The 15,402-nt window shown below is 39.7% G+C and overlaps 5 protein-coding genes across 18 annotated transcripts in view; 1 reads left to right on the top strand and 4 right to left on the bottom strand.

Moving 5' to 3' along the window:
* The first annotated feature begins 10 nt into the window (after positions 1–10).
* LOC104814201 (zinc finger protein CONSTANS-LIKE 15) lies at positions 11–4,123 on the top strand. Of its 9 annotated transcripts, none has more exons than XM_010542119.1 (7): positions 11–1,106; positions 1,727–1,888; positions 2,248–2,465; positions 2,556–2,688; positions 2,958–3,126; positions 3,477–3,628; positions 3,745–4,123. In XM_010542119.1, the coding sequence occupies exons 1-4, from the start codon at positions 285–287 to the stop codon at positions 2,656–2,658; spliced, it is 1,305 nt and encodes a 434-aa protein (XP_010540421.1). In that variant the 5' UTR covers positions 11–284; the 3' UTR covers positions 2,659–2,688; positions 2,958–3,126; positions 3,477–3,628; positions 3,745–4,123. The 9 variants fall into 9 exon arrangements, with proteins under 9 accessions (XP_010540421.1, XP_010540422.1, XP_010540423.1 ...); XM_010542120.1 differs by having other exon boundaries at positions 2,556–3,126; positions 3,745–3,865; positions 3,972–4,123; XM_010542121.1 differs by having other exon boundaries at positions 2,556–3,126; positions 3,745–3,865; positions 3,968–4,123.
* Positions 4,124–5,673: 1,550 nt separating this feature from the next.
* Positions 5,674–8,148, bottom strand: LOC104814200 (glycerophosphodiester phosphodiesterase GDPD3). 3 transcript variants are annotated; one of them, XM_010542115.2, is made up of 9 exons: positions 7,857–8,148; positions 7,629–7,757; positions 7,344–7,519; positions 7,129–7,188; positions 6,961–7,041; positions 6,653–6,853; positions 6,464–6,559; positions 6,141–6,337; positions 5,674–6,051 (listed from the first exon to the last, which is right to left on the bottom strand). In XM_010542115.2, the coding sequence occupies exons 2-9, from the start codon at positions 7,723–7,725 to the stop codon at positions 5,856–5,858; spliced, it is 1,104 nt and encodes a 367-aa protein (XP_010540417.1). In that variant the 5' UTR covers positions 7,726–7,757; positions 7,857–8,148; the 3' UTR covers positions 5,674–5,855. The 3 variants fall into 3 exon arrangements, with proteins under 3 accessions (XP_010540417.1, XP_010540418.1, XP_010540416.1); XM_010542116.2 differs by having other exon boundaries at positions 7,947–8,148; XM_010542114.2 differs by having other exon boundaries at positions 7,629–8,148.
* Positions 8,149–8,815: 667 nt separating this feature from the next.
* LOC104814199 (delta(3,5)-Delta(2,4)-dienoyl-CoA isomerase, peroxisomal) lies at positions 8,816–10,402 on the bottom strand. 3 transcript variants are annotated; one of them, XR_771865.1, is made up of 3 exons: positions 9,669–10,402; positions 9,355–9,565; positions 9,152–9,244 (listed from the first exon to the last, which is right to left on the bottom strand). XR_771865.1 is itself a non-coding variant. In XM_010542113.1 (2 exons), the coding sequence occupies exons 1-2, from the start codon at positions 10,306–10,308 to the stop codon at positions 9,054–9,056; spliced, it is 831 nt and encodes a 276-aa protein (XP_010540415.1). In that variant the 5' UTR covers positions 10,309–10,397; the 3' UTR covers positions 8,816–9,053. The 3 variants fall into 3 exon arrangements, 1 of the variants encoding a protein (XP_010540415.1); XR_771866.2 differs by having other exon boundaries at positions 9,174–9,244; positions 9,359–9,565; XM_010542113.1 differs by lacking the exon at positions 9,355–9,565 and having other exon boundaries at positions 8,816–9,244; positions 9,669–10,397.
* Positions 10,403–10,901: 499 nt separating this feature from the next.
* LOC104814198 (4-sulfomuconolactone hydrolase) lies at positions 10,902–13,775 on the bottom strand. 2 transcript variants are annotated; one of them, XM_010542111.1, is made up of 10 exons: positions 13,527–13,775; positions 13,165–13,233; positions 12,936–13,015; positions 12,531–12,630; positions 12,393–12,446; positions 12,230–12,307; positions 12,033–12,130; positions 11,557–11,614; positions 11,333–11,454; positions 10,902–11,238 (listed from the first exon to the last, which is right to left on the bottom strand). In XM_010542111.1, the coding sequence occupies exons 1-10, from the start codon at positions 13,758–13,760 to the stop codon at positions 11,082–11,084; spliced, it is 1,050 nt and encodes a 349-aa protein (XP_010540413.1). In that variant the 5' UTR covers positions 13,761–13,775; the 3' UTR covers positions 10,902–11,081. The 2 variants fall into 2 exon arrangements, with proteins under 2 accessions (XP_010540413.1, XP_010540414.1); XM_010542112.1 differs by lacking the exon at positions 13,527–13,775 and adding an exon at positions 13,328–13,428 and having other exon boundaries at positions 13,165–13,244.
* Positions 13,776–14,363: 588 nt separating this feature from the next.
* The window catches only part of LOC104814197 (nuclear transport factor 2), a 1,588-nt gene continuing 549 nt past the window's right edge, over positions 14,364–15,402 (bottom strand). Inside the window, exon 2 of the mRNA XM_010542109.1 lies at positions 14,364–14,633. Within this exon, the coding sequence (XP_010540411.1) occupies positions 14,559–14,633 (75 nt within the window). The 3' untranslated portion in view covers positions 14,364–14,558. The remainder of the gene's footprint in view (positions 14,634–15,402) is intronic.

Here is a 15,402-nt window from a genome sequence, read left to right as displayed (position 1 = left end):
TGTGGTGACATTATCATTGAGAGATATTTTCAAGAGCTTCGTTGGCAAGGTCTTCTCTCTCTGCAGCGAGATTTGGAGATAGTTTTTTCGTGAAACCCTAGAAATGGAGAAGTTGAAAACGTGAGATGTGGCTGTGTCTCTTTCGATCGGTCTCTTTGAAGAAGCAAAACCACCCTCCATGAACTCGGAAACTTAGAACTGATTTTGCCAAAACCATATGCTTAGATTCTCTCTGGACGGAAAGAGGGGAACTTTCGAGATTTTTCCAGATTTCTAGGGTTTTGATGAACATGGGCACTTCCAGGAATTCGTCGGGGAGTGTGACGTGTGATTTCTGCGGCGAGCGAACGGCTGTGCTATTCTGCAGAGCCGACACGGCGAAGCTATGCCTGCTCTGCGACCAGCACGTGCACGCGGCGAACCTCCTGTCCCGGAAGCACGTGCGTTCCCAGATCTGTGACAACTGTGGCAACGAACCGGTCTCCGTCCGGTGCTTCACCGACAACCTCTTTCTGTGCCAAAAGTGCGACTGGGATGGCCATGGGAGCTGCTCCGTCTCTTCCGTGGAGGGCTTCTCCGGTTGCCCTTCGGCGGTAGAGCTCGCCGCCGTGTGGGGCCTTGATTTGGTGGGCAGGAAAGGTGAAGAAGAAGAAGAAGAAGAAGAAGTGCCACTGATGATGGAGAATTTCGGGTTGTCGTTAGATTCGTGGGTTTCCGGATCCAACGGCGTGCAGGAGCTCATCGTCCCGAACGAGTTCAAGAAACAGAGCCCGAGTCGTGAAAAGTATAAGCAGGTGGTGTATGAGCAGCTCGAGGAGTTGCTGAAGAGAGATTTAGTGGGCGGCGACGGCGACAGCGACGGCGACGGCGACGGCGATGACGGAGAAGGAGAAGGGGAGGTGGTCATGGTTCCAGAGATACAGGAGAGGCTTGGAGGATGGACGGAAGATCTGGACGGGATCAGTGGTGGAGCAGCCGTGACTGAGGAGCCTCGAACGACGTCATTTACGTCGCTGCTGATGTACCAAACGGAGCAAGAACATGGTTCAGAAGGTGGTAATGGTATGCTGTGGAATGCTAATCGTAGTGGTGGCCAGAGTACTCAGGTTCATCTTTCTCATTCCCTTTCCCTTGCTCCATTCCAAAGGTTTCTGTGTTTTGGATCACGACTGTGTTCGTTCCAGTGACGCTTTTGTGTTATGATCTTTTATCCCTTTGGACAGACAGTATGATCAAACTGTCTCTGAGTGATGTTTAAACTTCTTGCTAATGGTTGTCAAGTTTCTTGTATATTCCCTCGGATCATATTTCATCAGACAGGCCACGGTTTCATCTCCCAGTTCTAGTGATTAAAGATTAGTCTTGAGGTTCTTTTGATGATGTCTTTTTCCTGAATATATCCTGCAGAGGGGATTTTCTCCTTTTCCAGACACCATGGCCAGATATTTTTTCTGTGTTTTCTTGGATCTTGGATCTGTTTTCTTACCGAACAAATGCAACAAACCACAGCCTCAAGAAATGTTATTGACCTTTTGGATTTGAGGAATGTCGTTCCTTCTTCTTCGGAGGGAAATTGATCTGAATACGATATAGATGTTTTCGAAATGGGCATTCTGATGGTGCGGAAGGTTATATTGAATGTGGTTTGTTGTGTTTTTTTCCATGTTTTAGATCTTGTGCTGAATGTTTTGGTTGGTTTTACAATGTAAAGATTCCTGAAATGCAGATATGGGACTTTCACTCAGGACGGTCCAGAGGCCCCGAGGAACCTAACCGGTTAGAATCTGGATATGTAACAACAGGCCCTACTTTCACGATCAAGAACTTCACCAACCTTATGAATGAAACCTATCCCACCAATCCGAAAAGTTTCAGAGATAATTGCCAGGTATCTAAGTATTTTTTTTTCCTGTGAACCCTAATGCTTCTAACCTTTCAGATTCTGTAATCGGAAATTAAGCAAGCATTTGTTCTAAATTCTTGAAATGGCTAAGCTCATTCTGCTTCAGATCTTATAACTCTCACGTTCCAGCTATTCTCATAGACTGCAGTATAAAATCTGGCCCAGTAAATGAAGCTACTTCATTTTTCACCGTTAACCATCTTCGTTTAACAATTCAGCAGCTGATGAACGGATAAAAATTGATAGCTTACCGAAACCATATATATATATAAGTATATATATATATATGTGTGTATGTATATCCTTCTCGATGAATTGTGATACCGATGATAATACCTTTGCAGGATGAATCAAATCGCTCAACTTCAGGTCAGGGACCTGCAACATCTGAGAGCAATAATCTTCCAAACAACAACTCCAATGACTTACATTTCACGGATCAGTTCATCGGCAGTAGTAGTAAGACTACTGGGCTAGCTGCGACAATGGCTGATCCCGAAAGAGTGGCTCAGAACAGAGGCAATGCAATGCAGCGTTACAAAGAAAAGAAGAAAAATCGAAGGTAATGCTGATTCATTTATCCGTTTTCATCCTTTTTTCCTCGACCGGCTAAAACACATATTGCTTCACATCGGATTTCTTGTACCGACAGATATGATAAAACCATAAGATATGAATCGAGGAAGGCAAGAGCCGACACCAGGATGCGTGTGAAGGGCAGATTCGTGAAAGCTAGTGAAGCTCCTTTCACTTGAGTATCGTCCCGTTACTTGTTTAGCCATAAAGTTAGCAACTTTTCCGAATCCCTTGCTTTGTTAATCCAACTACCTCTCTCGGGTTTATCTAAGATTCTACGTAAATGTATAATTTGGCCATCCTTCTGTGTTTTTTGTGCACTATCTAGGCCGCCCTTGTACTCTCTAAACTGCTCTACTTAAAAGTAAACGAAACTGTTTTCTTGACCTTCTAGAAACAATTACTCACTGGAGTTTTCTCTTTTCATTTTTCTACTCTATCAAGTTAGAATCTCATATTGGTTGAGTCGTTTTTGCAGCTACAGTTGGTCAATAAAGCTAACTCCTTTCTTTGTATAAAGCCGCCTGAAAGTGTAGCCCTCGACGAGATTTTGCTTAAATCAAGTTACCGATGGAGATTCGGATCATGGGTTTGATTGTGTTGCTTATGCAGCAGTGTGAATCAGACAGCCTCAGCCAATTCAGAAGGTATTCATCTTGAAACAACAACTTTGCTACTGCTGTTATTGTTGATTGATCTGATGTAGGGATATGAATATGAATCTGTACATATAGTGGACCGAACAATGTTATGCAAAGCTGGGATCCGACTTTGGTGAATACTTGTTCGTGGTTACACGTTAGTTGCAACGCCAATAACAGCGTCACTCGTTTGTGAGCATCAAATCCTTGTTATATTATATGTGGAAAGATATGATGGAGATGAAACTCTGATCTGATGAACACTAAACTTGATTCAAATGGATATTAATGTGAATCTGGCTGATATATATATCATCTGGATGAATCTGAGAACAGTTTATTATGCATATATCTAGATTTCAGAGAGTGTGGATTGCATTGGATAGATGCATACATACATGTAAGAATACTCGAAAAGAGATGAGCCGGGTACAAGGAGAGGAATCTAAGTCTTGTTTCTATTGAAGGGACCTCGGGAGCTTGGGCTGCTGAGTAATCTCGATTATCTGTAATGAAATATTCTCTCTCTCAAGATCTTTGGATCAAATTGTGAAAGATTAGTGTAGTAGATTACAATGTTGAATCATGTTTACTAACCCTTTTCTTTCTCGATGCCGAATGTAGCGAAGTTTACGAGAACGATTTGACGGGAACTATACCGAAAGGGATCGGTAACTTGAAGGGGCGTATAAGCTAGGTCGGAATCTCGACTTCTCTTGGCAATCTTTTCCTCTTTGAGGTTCTTGTAAGTATAAGGAGTTTCATAGTTTCTTCTTACCATCTTTTAGTTTTGTTTTTAGCCCTTTTTTTTTTTTCCTTTGGGTTATAAAGATTGAGACTTTATGAGACAGGAGACTGAACAGCAACAAGCCAAGGGGGGAGATCGGTTCTTGATCTTGTTCTTGTCGGGAACTTGAGAATCTTGTGAGTTTTTTTTTTAAACGCAACAGAAGATTCGAAATTGTTGTTTTGGAGTTAGTCTGTTTGATTCTCCTGATGATCATTGCCGTATTAGATCTGTTAAAATAGGAAAATGAATATGTGATTGGAGGAAAATCTAGATTTTGGAGGAACACAATATTATGTTAAATATTGTGAATCATATTTATTTCCGTTATATCTATATTTCCTTTTATTTCAGTTATTAATTTTCCTATAAATATATGAGTTATTTTCATTGTAATGTAAGAACAAGAAGAAGAGATGTAGCAATAAAAGTAATTCCGTTCTTTTCTATTTATTTTATTTTATTTCCGCATTTTATTTTTCTACATGGTATCAGAGCGGGTCGATCTGCTCTATATCTTTCTTTTTTTTTTCTTCTCAATCTCTTCTTTTTTTTTAGTTTTTGGATATTCATATATCCAAATCGTTCAAATAGGAGTAAAAATCCCAAAATCAAACGAGGTGCTGTGACAAAAAGAAGTCAAACCTAAAAACTCTAAGATCAAGCGAGGTGCTATGACAAAAAGAGTTAAAGGTAGAACTTCAAAGTCAAGCGAAGTGATTTGAACATGAGTAATATTCTCTAAAAGAACTAAATTTGGTGTTTATGGATTTTTCAAAAGACAATGAAAATGTCTATGGATTTTTATCGCATTATCTTTTCAAGATTGATTTTTGCATTCTTTCAAAATCAATCTTGAGGGGGAATGTTAAAGTAGGAAAATGAATATGTAATTGGAGGAAAATCTAGATTTTGGAGGAACACAATATTATGTTAAATATTGTGAATCATATTTATTTCCGTTATATCTATATTTCCTTTTATTTCAGTTATTAATTTTCCTATAAATATGTGAGTTATTTTCATTGTAATGTAAGAACAAGAAGAAGAGATGTAGTAATAAAAGTAATTCCGTTCTTTTCTATTTATTTTATTTTATTTCCGCATTTTATTTTTCTACAAGATCAAGTTTTTAATATAATCTTTTTTTTTTTATAAATGATATTTTTTAGGAACGTTTCTGATAATTTACTCGCGGGAACGGTCCATTCACCAAAATGGGAAAAGGTAAGTTTACAAAGTCATTTTCTTTTTATCATGCGAGTAAGTGGATAAAATTAAAGCCATGATTCATTGATTGACGGTGGAATAATTCCATTGAAAAAAAAATCCTTTTTTTTTTAACAGGCGGGTAGCTTTTTTTTCCTTCTTCATGATTGTTGGTATAAACATTACATCATGCAATGTTGGGCGCTCCGGTTCGGTTCCCTTGACCCAAATGAAAAACTCGCTATCGTTTTCGAATCGAACCGTTTAAAAATTCAGTAATGCTTTTAGAAAACCGAATATCTTATAACTGACCGAATTAAATATTAAGGAAATTGAAAATTTCTTAAAAGAATATACATTTTTTTAATAAAAATTCTATGTGAATCGAAATAAAATAGAATGTAATATAATAACCGAACCGAATACAAGCCAAACAGCTTGAAATCCCTTGCTTTTCTGTTGTTTGGTTGACGGCTTAACGCACAAAATTAAGATATAATTTTCTTAAAACCAAATCGAAATTAATATAAAGTATAATATGTTAAAAAACAATAAAATTAGAAAATAAATGCTAAAATGATGTAACTGTGGACACAGAATTACTCAGCTGAGGAGACACACAATTCATCCACAAGCTTCTGGAGTTCAAACTGCACTTGTTATCTAAATTCGACCGACAAGGAGAAATATTAAATATGATTCACAAGCAATAAACGGTCGAGGAAAATTTACGAAATCTTCACTGTTGAAGCAGCTTTGGTATAAGCTTTAACAAGAAGGAGAGCTCATCCTTTGAAAACTTAACCTTTTTCTTCTCTTCTCCCTCGTTCCGGTCTCCGATATCGGCCACAGCCTCGGAGATTTCCTCGACGAGATCGACGATCACTCCCTCGACGCCCATTAGGCGCTGCAACCAGACCACCTCTCCGACATTGCTGCAATTCCATCAGAAATATCGAGAAGATTATGTAACTAAATGGTTAGTGAAAGTGAGAAAAAGAAAACCGGGATGCGATGAATTTACTTCAGTTGGCCGTAGGATATAAGGGAAAGGTCCGATTCCTTGATTCGGGTAACCGAGCTCGGGTTTCTTAGGATGGCCTTAACCTCGGAAACTATCCCTTGCAAGCCGCCATCAAGACAAACCTTGACGGCTTCCTCTAATGAATTCCTTCTTGCGTCGTTATAGAGTTCAGATCCTCCATTTGTTATGAACAAAACCTGGGAAGAAACATTCATAAGCATTTGTCGATACTGAAATCTCGACGGGAAGAACAATGTAATGAGAGGTTCAGATCGGATTGAGTAGTTTTTCAGAAAGAGGAAAACCCGGATGACGAATCTTACCGGGTAAGATCTCTGAATCTTCCTGATAAGCTGAGCTGCATCGGGATGAAAGCTCGAGAAGATTATCGGCCGGTTCTTGGCATGTTCATGCACTACCTGCTCACCAGAAGCTTAGGAATCTGTAGTTTCCAGTAGCAGAATTCGTCGATACGATGGAAAAGAATCGAATGTGAATCTTCTTGATGATACCTTGGAGATAATCGCGAGCGTGCTAACTAAATCTTCCTCTCTATAGACGATATTGTCATCGAATTTGAGCTCGATATTGAAACCTAACGAAGATTTCACTTTGTCGAAAGCGTCTTGAAGGGTACAGAGAGGATCATCCTTCTCGACCTTCCATTCGAACATTCTACCGTCTTTCGTCTTCCTCAACATTGGCTTCTCGATCTGATGAATATCGAGAAGCTTAACGTTAACAGATGAAACGAAGCCGAGAGAGAAACGATAACGAAAACGGAGGAAGAAGGCAACGGAGCAAGAGATTCGATGATTACGTTTCCGGTATCTTTTTGCGGTCCGTAGGAGAGGAATTCATCTAAACTCAGCTCGGTTACCCTCTTCTGAACAATCTCTCCCTGAATTCAGAATATCGATAGAGACGAAAAATATTGATACATGCTCGTGGAAACCAAGACTTGGAGAATGCTGAAAGAAACCCTAACCTGTTCTTGAGTAAACATGAAGATATCATGGAAAATCACAGGGCAACCGTCTCGCGTAACCTACAAGAAAAATCACACGTTTTTAATATAGGTTCATCGGATTCAAACAAATATAAAATCAGAAACGAAATCAGAGATGATGATTCAGTTGAAAAAGGAAATCTCTGCACCAGATTCCTGGATTATCGGGGAAAGTGGAAGGAAAAAAAAAACACCTGAACATCAAACTCGATGAAGTCGATAGGGAAATCTGCAGCGGCATTGAAGGAAAGAATCGAATTCTCTTTGATCGATTTCATTCTCTTATCCGGAGATTGAAGCATGTTCATCCCGAATCCTCTATGACCCATCACTACAAATTCCGGGAAACTAAAAGCTTGCCCCTTGTCATCTTCAACACCCGAGATCAGCCGAGAAACGCCGAGTTAAACACGATTACCAAATTCTAATCGAGACCCATTGACGAAAACAAGATTTCAGCGAAACCCATCTGAACTTACCGATCGAGAACCGAGCAGAGGAGGCGGACAACGTCGTGTTGACGTGTACTTGGTCGAGATTAGGGACATCGGAGACGTGAACAGCCTTCAGGACCATGGTTTCTTACGAGGGTTCAAGAGATTAAGAAGCTAAATAAATGAAAAAGGTTTTGAAATTTAGAAAAACGGAGTTGAAGGAAGGGGGAATCGATGACGAACAATGAGAGAATTTCCATGGGAGGATCGTACAAGGATATTCCATTCGATACATGAGAAGAAGGCTCTAGAGATCGAATGGAATATTCCATTCGAAGAACTTCAGGAGTTTTTTTTCCTCACCTGAGAGGAAAGGTCAACGATCTTCTTATTGGAAGAATATGCTCTTTGAACCTTGCTTTCGTCCCTTTTTTTTCTTCTGAAAACAAAGGTCGAATGTTTCGATTGCTTCTTTGGATTTTTATAACACAGGCTTTCCTTTTTCTCCCACCAAAAACTAGAAAGTCTTTTTTTTTAAAAAAAAAATTGTTTTTTAGGTGGTTTTCAGAAGATTTCTTGATTCTCAAGTAAGGTTTTGATATACTTTTGTCGAAACGATCTAATAAAAAACTGTTCCTTTACCTTTCTTTTTTCCCATAAAAATTAGAAAGTTCTTAAAAAATTGTTTATTTGGGGGTGGGGGGGTTGCAGAAGATTTCTTGATTCACAAGTAAGGTTTTGATACGCTTTTATCAAAACGACCTCCACAAAAAAAAAATTCTTTTCCTTTCTTTTCCCCCCAAAAAATTAAAGTCCTTAAAAAAATGTTTTCTTTGGTGTTTTTCAGAAGATTTCTTGATTCTCATGATTTTCATATGCCTTTGTCAAAGCGACCTTCACAAAAAAAAAAAAAAAATCCTTTCCGTTCCTCCCCCCCTAAACCCTAGTAAGTTATTCAAAAAATTAAGTTTTTGGGTGTTTTTCAGAAGATTCTTGATTCTCAAGTAGGTTTTGATATGCTTTTGTCAAAACGAACTTCAAAAAAAAAAAAAACACTTTTTTCCTTCCCTTTCCTTTATTTTTTTCCTCCAAAAAATAGAAAGTTCTTAAAAAAAATTATTGTTTGGGTGCTTTTCGGAAGATTTATTGATTCACAAGTAAGGTTTGGACATGATTTTGACGTTTATAGTCATTGCTCTTTGATTATATATATATATAATCTGCATGAGATGGAGGAGACCAATGTGAAGTCTTGGATTGACTAGTTAGAATAATGACAAAGTCAACAATTGGACTTGATCAAGATTAAAACAAGGAACATTGCTTTAAGTGTATCTTTGGCATTGCCATCTTCCAAATATCAAAGTTTCCACCTTTTATTCTGACTCATTGAAGCCGTGCCCGTTTCTATGGAAAACTCAGGAAGCCTTAGCTGAAAAGATGCTGAAGGAAACAAGCAATGGTTACTGATCACAGTTTCGAAAAACGGGGTTGCGTTTTCTTCATCTGAGCTTCCACGACCTCGTTTAGATCTTCGGATATGAGCACTGACGAGTTCCAAGTAGCAACGTAATCCAGACCTTGTTCTACATTGAGTTCTCGGCTTCTCAGTAACACCGCCTTTGTCCCTGTCACGGCCAGAGGAGACTTCACTGCTATTCCTGCAAAAGTTTAGCCATTTTCTCATTCCCATGACACTCAGAGCATTAATCCATCATTCTTCATATTAAGATGAAGCAAAGAGGGATTTCATAAGAGAATCCAACATTACAGACTCATTGTGCAGAGACCCTGAAGCTATTTGCAAAATCTCTCAACCTCTGATTCCAAAATTAGTTAGCACCCAGATCACTGAATTCAGCATTCGGAGATGCTTTTGGTAATTAGAGCTGAAATTCTCACTTGAGAAGACTAATCAGCATTCTAGGAGATTATGAAAGCTTGTTCTTGGAGTAATCCTAGATTAAGAGCTTGCGCAGATTCTGCAGTTTTGATTTCAGACTCAAATTCACGCACAAATCAGCAGATTCACCGTGAAAATGAAGGAAAATTTTCCAGAACAAATCGATTAAGCACATAAATTACCCTCAGCGGTCATCATGACGCCCTCGTCGAGCTCCGATTTAGATCCGAAAACCCGAGAAACCAAACCCAAATCCTTCGCCTCACGACCTGAAAACCCTCGCGCCGTCAACGCCAACTCCATGGCGTTTCCGTGCCCAACGATGGTCGGAAGCCTCTGTAGCGTGCCGAGATCCGCCGTGATCGCCAGGTCCACCTCCTTGACGGAGAAGAAAGCGTCCTCCGAGCAATACCTAATATCACACGCGGTGACGATATCGATACCGCCTCCGATACACGCGCCGTGAACAGCGGCGATCACGGGCTTCCGACACCGTTCGATCGCCGTGATCGCATCCTGCATCGACTTGATTTGACGTCGGAGCCGCTCGCCGAATCGTCCTCTGTCTCCGGACACGGATCTGTCCGAGATGACGGAGAGGGAGTTGAGGTCGATTCCGGAGCAGAAGTGTTTCCCGGCGCCGGCGAGGATGATGACGGAGACATCCGGGTTTTGGTCGAGATAGGATAGGGCTAAGGGGAATTCCTCGAAGAAATCGAGGGAGAGAGCGTTGGATCGTAAGGGTCTGTTGAGGAAGAGATGAAATACGGAGGAAGTAGGGATCTTGCGAACGATCTCTAGGGTTTTGTAGGAATTCTCCATTAGCGAACGCTCAACGCTCGAAAGTGATAAGGTCTATGCTGTTCGTCGTCAATAACCTTTTTCTGTGTTTTCCGTCATTTTTTATGTTAATGCCAAAAAGGTATATTATTTTATTTTGTTGGGTATATACACAGTTTATTTTGTTGTGTATATTATTTTCTTTTATTTTATTTTTGCCGGTTCCGTATTCGATTCAGTTTTGGTTGGATATTTATTCGGTTCATGTTAATCAATAATATCGTCCGAATCGTTCAAAAATCATGAATGATAATGGTTTTAAAAATTTGAAAACCAAATCGAATCGAGAATATAATAATTTACTGATATATATTTTTCTAGAATCGAATGACCTAAACCAAACTCGAACCGAATACCGAAACTCCATCTCTACAATATTCGGTTCAATTCGATTTCGAGTCGGTTTGAACTTTCCAAGACTGAACCGAGATGCCGATCCAGTTGTCTCTGTATGCATTTCTGGGTGGATTGGACAAGACTCGAATATCCGTGATTTTGTATGAAACCATTTCGTCTAGGTATCGAAATCCAATTATCATTGTATTAGAGTTCGGTATTCGGGTTTTGGATAGGGGTGTAAAAAACGACATAGGATTCACGAGTCATCTCGTTTCTTGGCGAGACGAGCCATGATTTTTCCGGCTCGTTTAAAAAACCGGTTCACGAGCCATCGATCCATTTTTCGGGTTTCCGATACAATAAATTCACAGTCTGATCCGCATCGTTTTCTTACAGGGGTTTTACAAGTGCGATGTCTAAAGACCGGACCAGCTTCCATGGAAGAGCTGCATCACAGTCTTGCCCAAAACCCAATCCATCTCGGAGCTTGACAAGGATGCTTGCTCGCCAACAATGGCGACAGCTTCTTTAGCTTCTTTATATCCACATTCAGCAACAACAAACGGAAAGTCGCTACAAAATCGAGACAACGAAAACAGGAGGATGAATCAAGTTTCATTCCACGAGTTTCGTATATCGAAAGTTCTGCATACGGTACTGAAAATACCTTCCCCACATGACACGGTCCGCCCCGAAACGGGACACGACCCGAGAAAGGAGAGGAGATAGGTCCTGATACGGGAAACCGTTTCTCGATAGCCTGAATAAAGCGCTGAACTTGACGTAAACCTGTTTGTTTCAGATTCTTCGGTCAGTAAATAACAATCCGAAGCATTAGTTGTAGCATATGAAAAGCATTCAGATTTCGGAAAGACGTTTCCTCTTTCTCACCTGCGGAAATCTCGAGAGATTCAGGAGTCGAGTAAAGGTAAGGCTTTCCTCGTCGTTCCTGCGAGTTGAGGAAGCATTAAAGCTAGTGTTATTCTTTCAGCAATTGAGGATACTGAACTGTTTCTAACCAGGGGTGGGCGTTAATTCCCGTTATCAGCAGACCCACGGGTACCCGGCAGTGAAAAAGGTCGAGCACGGGTGGGACAAGATGAGGAACCCAAACCCCGGATTCAGCTGCAGGTTTTACCATCGTGTGATGGGTTACCTCTGATGCTTACAGTTATTTAAAAAATACTTGGTTCAACTAGGATTTGCAGGCTTTTCACGGGTTAGTGTACCCCGAGGCCAAGATACTTCTCGGCCATGAAACCCAGTAAGGCGAGGTCGGGTACCCACAAAAACTCGGGTACTCAATCCGCGTCCACCCCTATTTCCCGCAACAACAAAGAAAATGCCATCAAGAAGATCTCTCTCACCGAGGCGCTTTGCAGAATCCCATATGATCGAGTAAAACTGTCGTTGTCGGAAATTCGGTGCATAGCTCCTCTATTTCTGAAATGTGCAGATTCAGACCCTGAAATGAATCGCATAACCCAATAAAAAACAGTAAGAAAAATTTCTGGAGCAGATATTTTCTTACTCAAACCAAATTGCAGAACCATAACTAAGATACCTTCATGCACATAAAGCCTACAGGCACACCGAGCTCCCCGGCTTTCGAGAACAAGGCCTTACCGACAGTATTGGTCATCTACGTAATGAAGAATCGAAACTCAATCCCAGAATTTCGTTTGGAGAGAGTGAAGAAAACACAGATGAAAATGTGAAAATGGAACCTTCTGGCCATCAGGCCACAGATAGGGATTGAACCGAACAGCTCGATATCCATCCTACCACGAAACAAATTCAACATCAGATAGATTTTGAGGTATATGGTATCGGGAATATCTCGTGAAAACAGCGAAAGCAGAGACCTTTTCAATGAGATTCTCGAGGAGCTTGATTCCGCTTCCATCTTCCGAGGGATTTGCTAAGCAACAGCCAACAAACTTTGATGGGTATTTCTTCAAGGCACTGCAAGGAAGAAAAGGGCACAATGAAGAATTTAAACAAGTGAATTACAAATGCATTAAATATTTAACGAATTCGATAGCTACAACGGATAAACAATGAGTTCACAAAAAACTGACAGTTCAGTGATGCTAAAAGCCGAAATTTACACAAAGTGAAAGAAGCATATTCTCAAGATCAAAGGGCATTATCTCGATGCCTTCCCATCAGTTCAATATCTCAAAGACTTTGAAGAATTTACAACGATATATTCGATAGGACCGACGGATAAGAAAACTGCAGATTCAGGTGTAAGAGAGGGGAGAGACCTTGTTACTAAAGAATGATCAAACATGTGATTGATTGGCTGAACAATGAGCGCTCCATCTACTCTTGCTTCTTCCATGTTCTAAGTCAGGAAACAATCGAGAGACACACATGAAAGTTAAAAGATTCTTCTCAAAACCGTAATGAAAACTCTCGAGATTCTTCTGTTAATTACTTCTTCACGGCCCAATTCGATCAAAGAACATAGAAAAGGTTCAAACTTTTCCAGACCTTGAGCAAGAATTCGGCATCCCCTTGCAAAGTTGGTTCATGTCCAGGAAAATAAGGATGAACCTCAGCCTGAAACACAACTGAAAATTCCATCAGACCAATGACATGACAGTGAGTAAATCTTTGACAATCACTTGAACTCCTGGAAAAACCAATTTCATACCCAGAGAATCAAAAATCATTTTTCCCAAGAACAGATCGCAACAGCCATTGATTCAAACGCATTATTTGATCCACAATTAGGGATACCCTTTACTTAGACATGTCTGAATCTCGAATCCTTCGAGAGAAACCAAACTACAACCATCGAGAATTTAGAGAAAAAAAAACACGAGCTTTAGGAAATTTCAGAGCCCACCAACCTCTTGAGGAGAAGCCCAAATGTGGAGATGAGAGTCGATGACGGGGGTGGAATTAGACGGCGCCGTTTCGCCTGCAGCCGCCATTTTCACCGTTGTGTCGGATTCTTTCTTGATAGGTCGATTCGAACTGCTCCGAAACCGTACGGTCAACGGCGTCAAGAGACAGCTGTGGCAGAACACAGGAGGAGGCTTCGGTAATCTCACAACCATTTTCTTGTCGATAAACCAGTTCATGTACTTTCAGTTTTCTTCACACTGGTGAGTGCACTAACCGGATCGAACCAAACCGAAATAAACCACCGAACAGATTTTTGTATGCTAATGTTTGCATATGTCTACTGTAACAAAAAAAAAAGTTGTACAGATTCTTCTTATAGGAAAATCCCATAAAAATAACTATACAAAATATGTAAAAATGTTATATCAAATTTGAGAAATAAATAAATAAAATATTAAAATATACCAAAAAATTACTTCAACTTAAATCGAAAGCAACTTCCTATAAATGAATACAGAGTTATAAAATTCATTAAATTCTGTATATAAAATAATTTTAAGTAATTTGGTTATAATCATTCGATAGTGTCATTCAGATTTCTTTCGCTTTCAAGAGTTAGAGATGTTTTTAACACATTTTAATATTTGGTGTATTTGAAATCTTTTTTTTTTGGTCAAATTAAAAGTTGATAATTTATAGATTTTTTTATTTGACGAATTAAAATTTGATATTTTATAAAGGTTGGACAGATTCTTTTATACTCTTTACTTTTGAAAACAATATATTAGTGTGAATGTGTAAAATCTAAAGATTCGGTTGATAATTAAACACCATTCACATTCATAACAAATTAGCTATCTAAAAACAGTGTATTACCTTTCAAATTTGTACATAATATTATTTTTTTCCCCAAAAAACAACAACAACACACAATCCATTGATCATCTGCCTTTAATCAAATGAATCAGTGTACATGGTAGTGGCGATCAAACAAAAGAACATTCCTCTGTTTCCACGAGAAAGCAGATCCAGTTTCAGGCATAGTTCAACCTGAATATGTCGTTCTGCACGTAGAAGCTTCCTTGTGGTGAAGGCATCAAATGGAACATCTGAAGAACACGACCAGAAAAGGGTTTTGAATTCGTTAGAACACGATCGGTGATACATCCAAAGTGTCTATATATATATATATTGAAATGGCAAATCAAGAAGGAGCAGATCCTGACATGAACAAACAATCAGACATAACGGTTTTACTTGGAAGCTTGTTTGGCTAATTTCTTCCTACAAAAACAATGATTTTGGGAGACCAAGTATAAGGGGAACAATGTAAAATACGTATATTTAGGGTGTATTGTACGCCTATATATACTCTGTAAATACGTATAACACGGAAACCATTTTCGTATAGTAACTAGTAAGTACACTGTGTTTCTTTGACGGCAAAACGAAAAAGAGCAACACCAAAGACCAAACGGAGGACGAAGCTATCTATAGTGTCCTTATTTCGGTGGATCAAATGCATACACTCACACAAATATAAACTGCTCCCCTCCCGATCTGGTATAGATGCAAGGAATTCTCCATGGATGGATCATGGAATAGTGCAGTAGTGATCACATTCATAAAGCAGGAATCCGAACGAAACCATTGACAAAGACACAAGCGAATTTGAATGGAAGATGGATATAACAGTGTCCTTCAATCGAAGAACCTCGTGACAGTGAACAAAACCGTCTACTAGTAATCGTCAGATTCACAGATCGATGTCCATCGCTTAAACCTAAACCATAATCACCTTCACACCGGAATCGCGATCCAAAAACATGAGAGAAGACAAACGGGATCGAAATAGAGAGAAGGGGGGGGGGGGGCCGG

Source organism: Tarenaya hassleriana, unplaced genomic scaffold (assembly GCF_000463585.1).
Source record: "Tarenaya hassleriana unplaced genomic scaffold, ASM46358v1 Cleome21, whole genome shotgun sequence".
NCBI lineage: Eukaryota > Viridiplantae > Streptophyta > Magnoliopsida > Brassicales > Cleomaceae > Tarenaya > Tarenaya hassleriana.
This window is presented reverse-complemented; position numbering and strand designations above follow the sequence as displayed.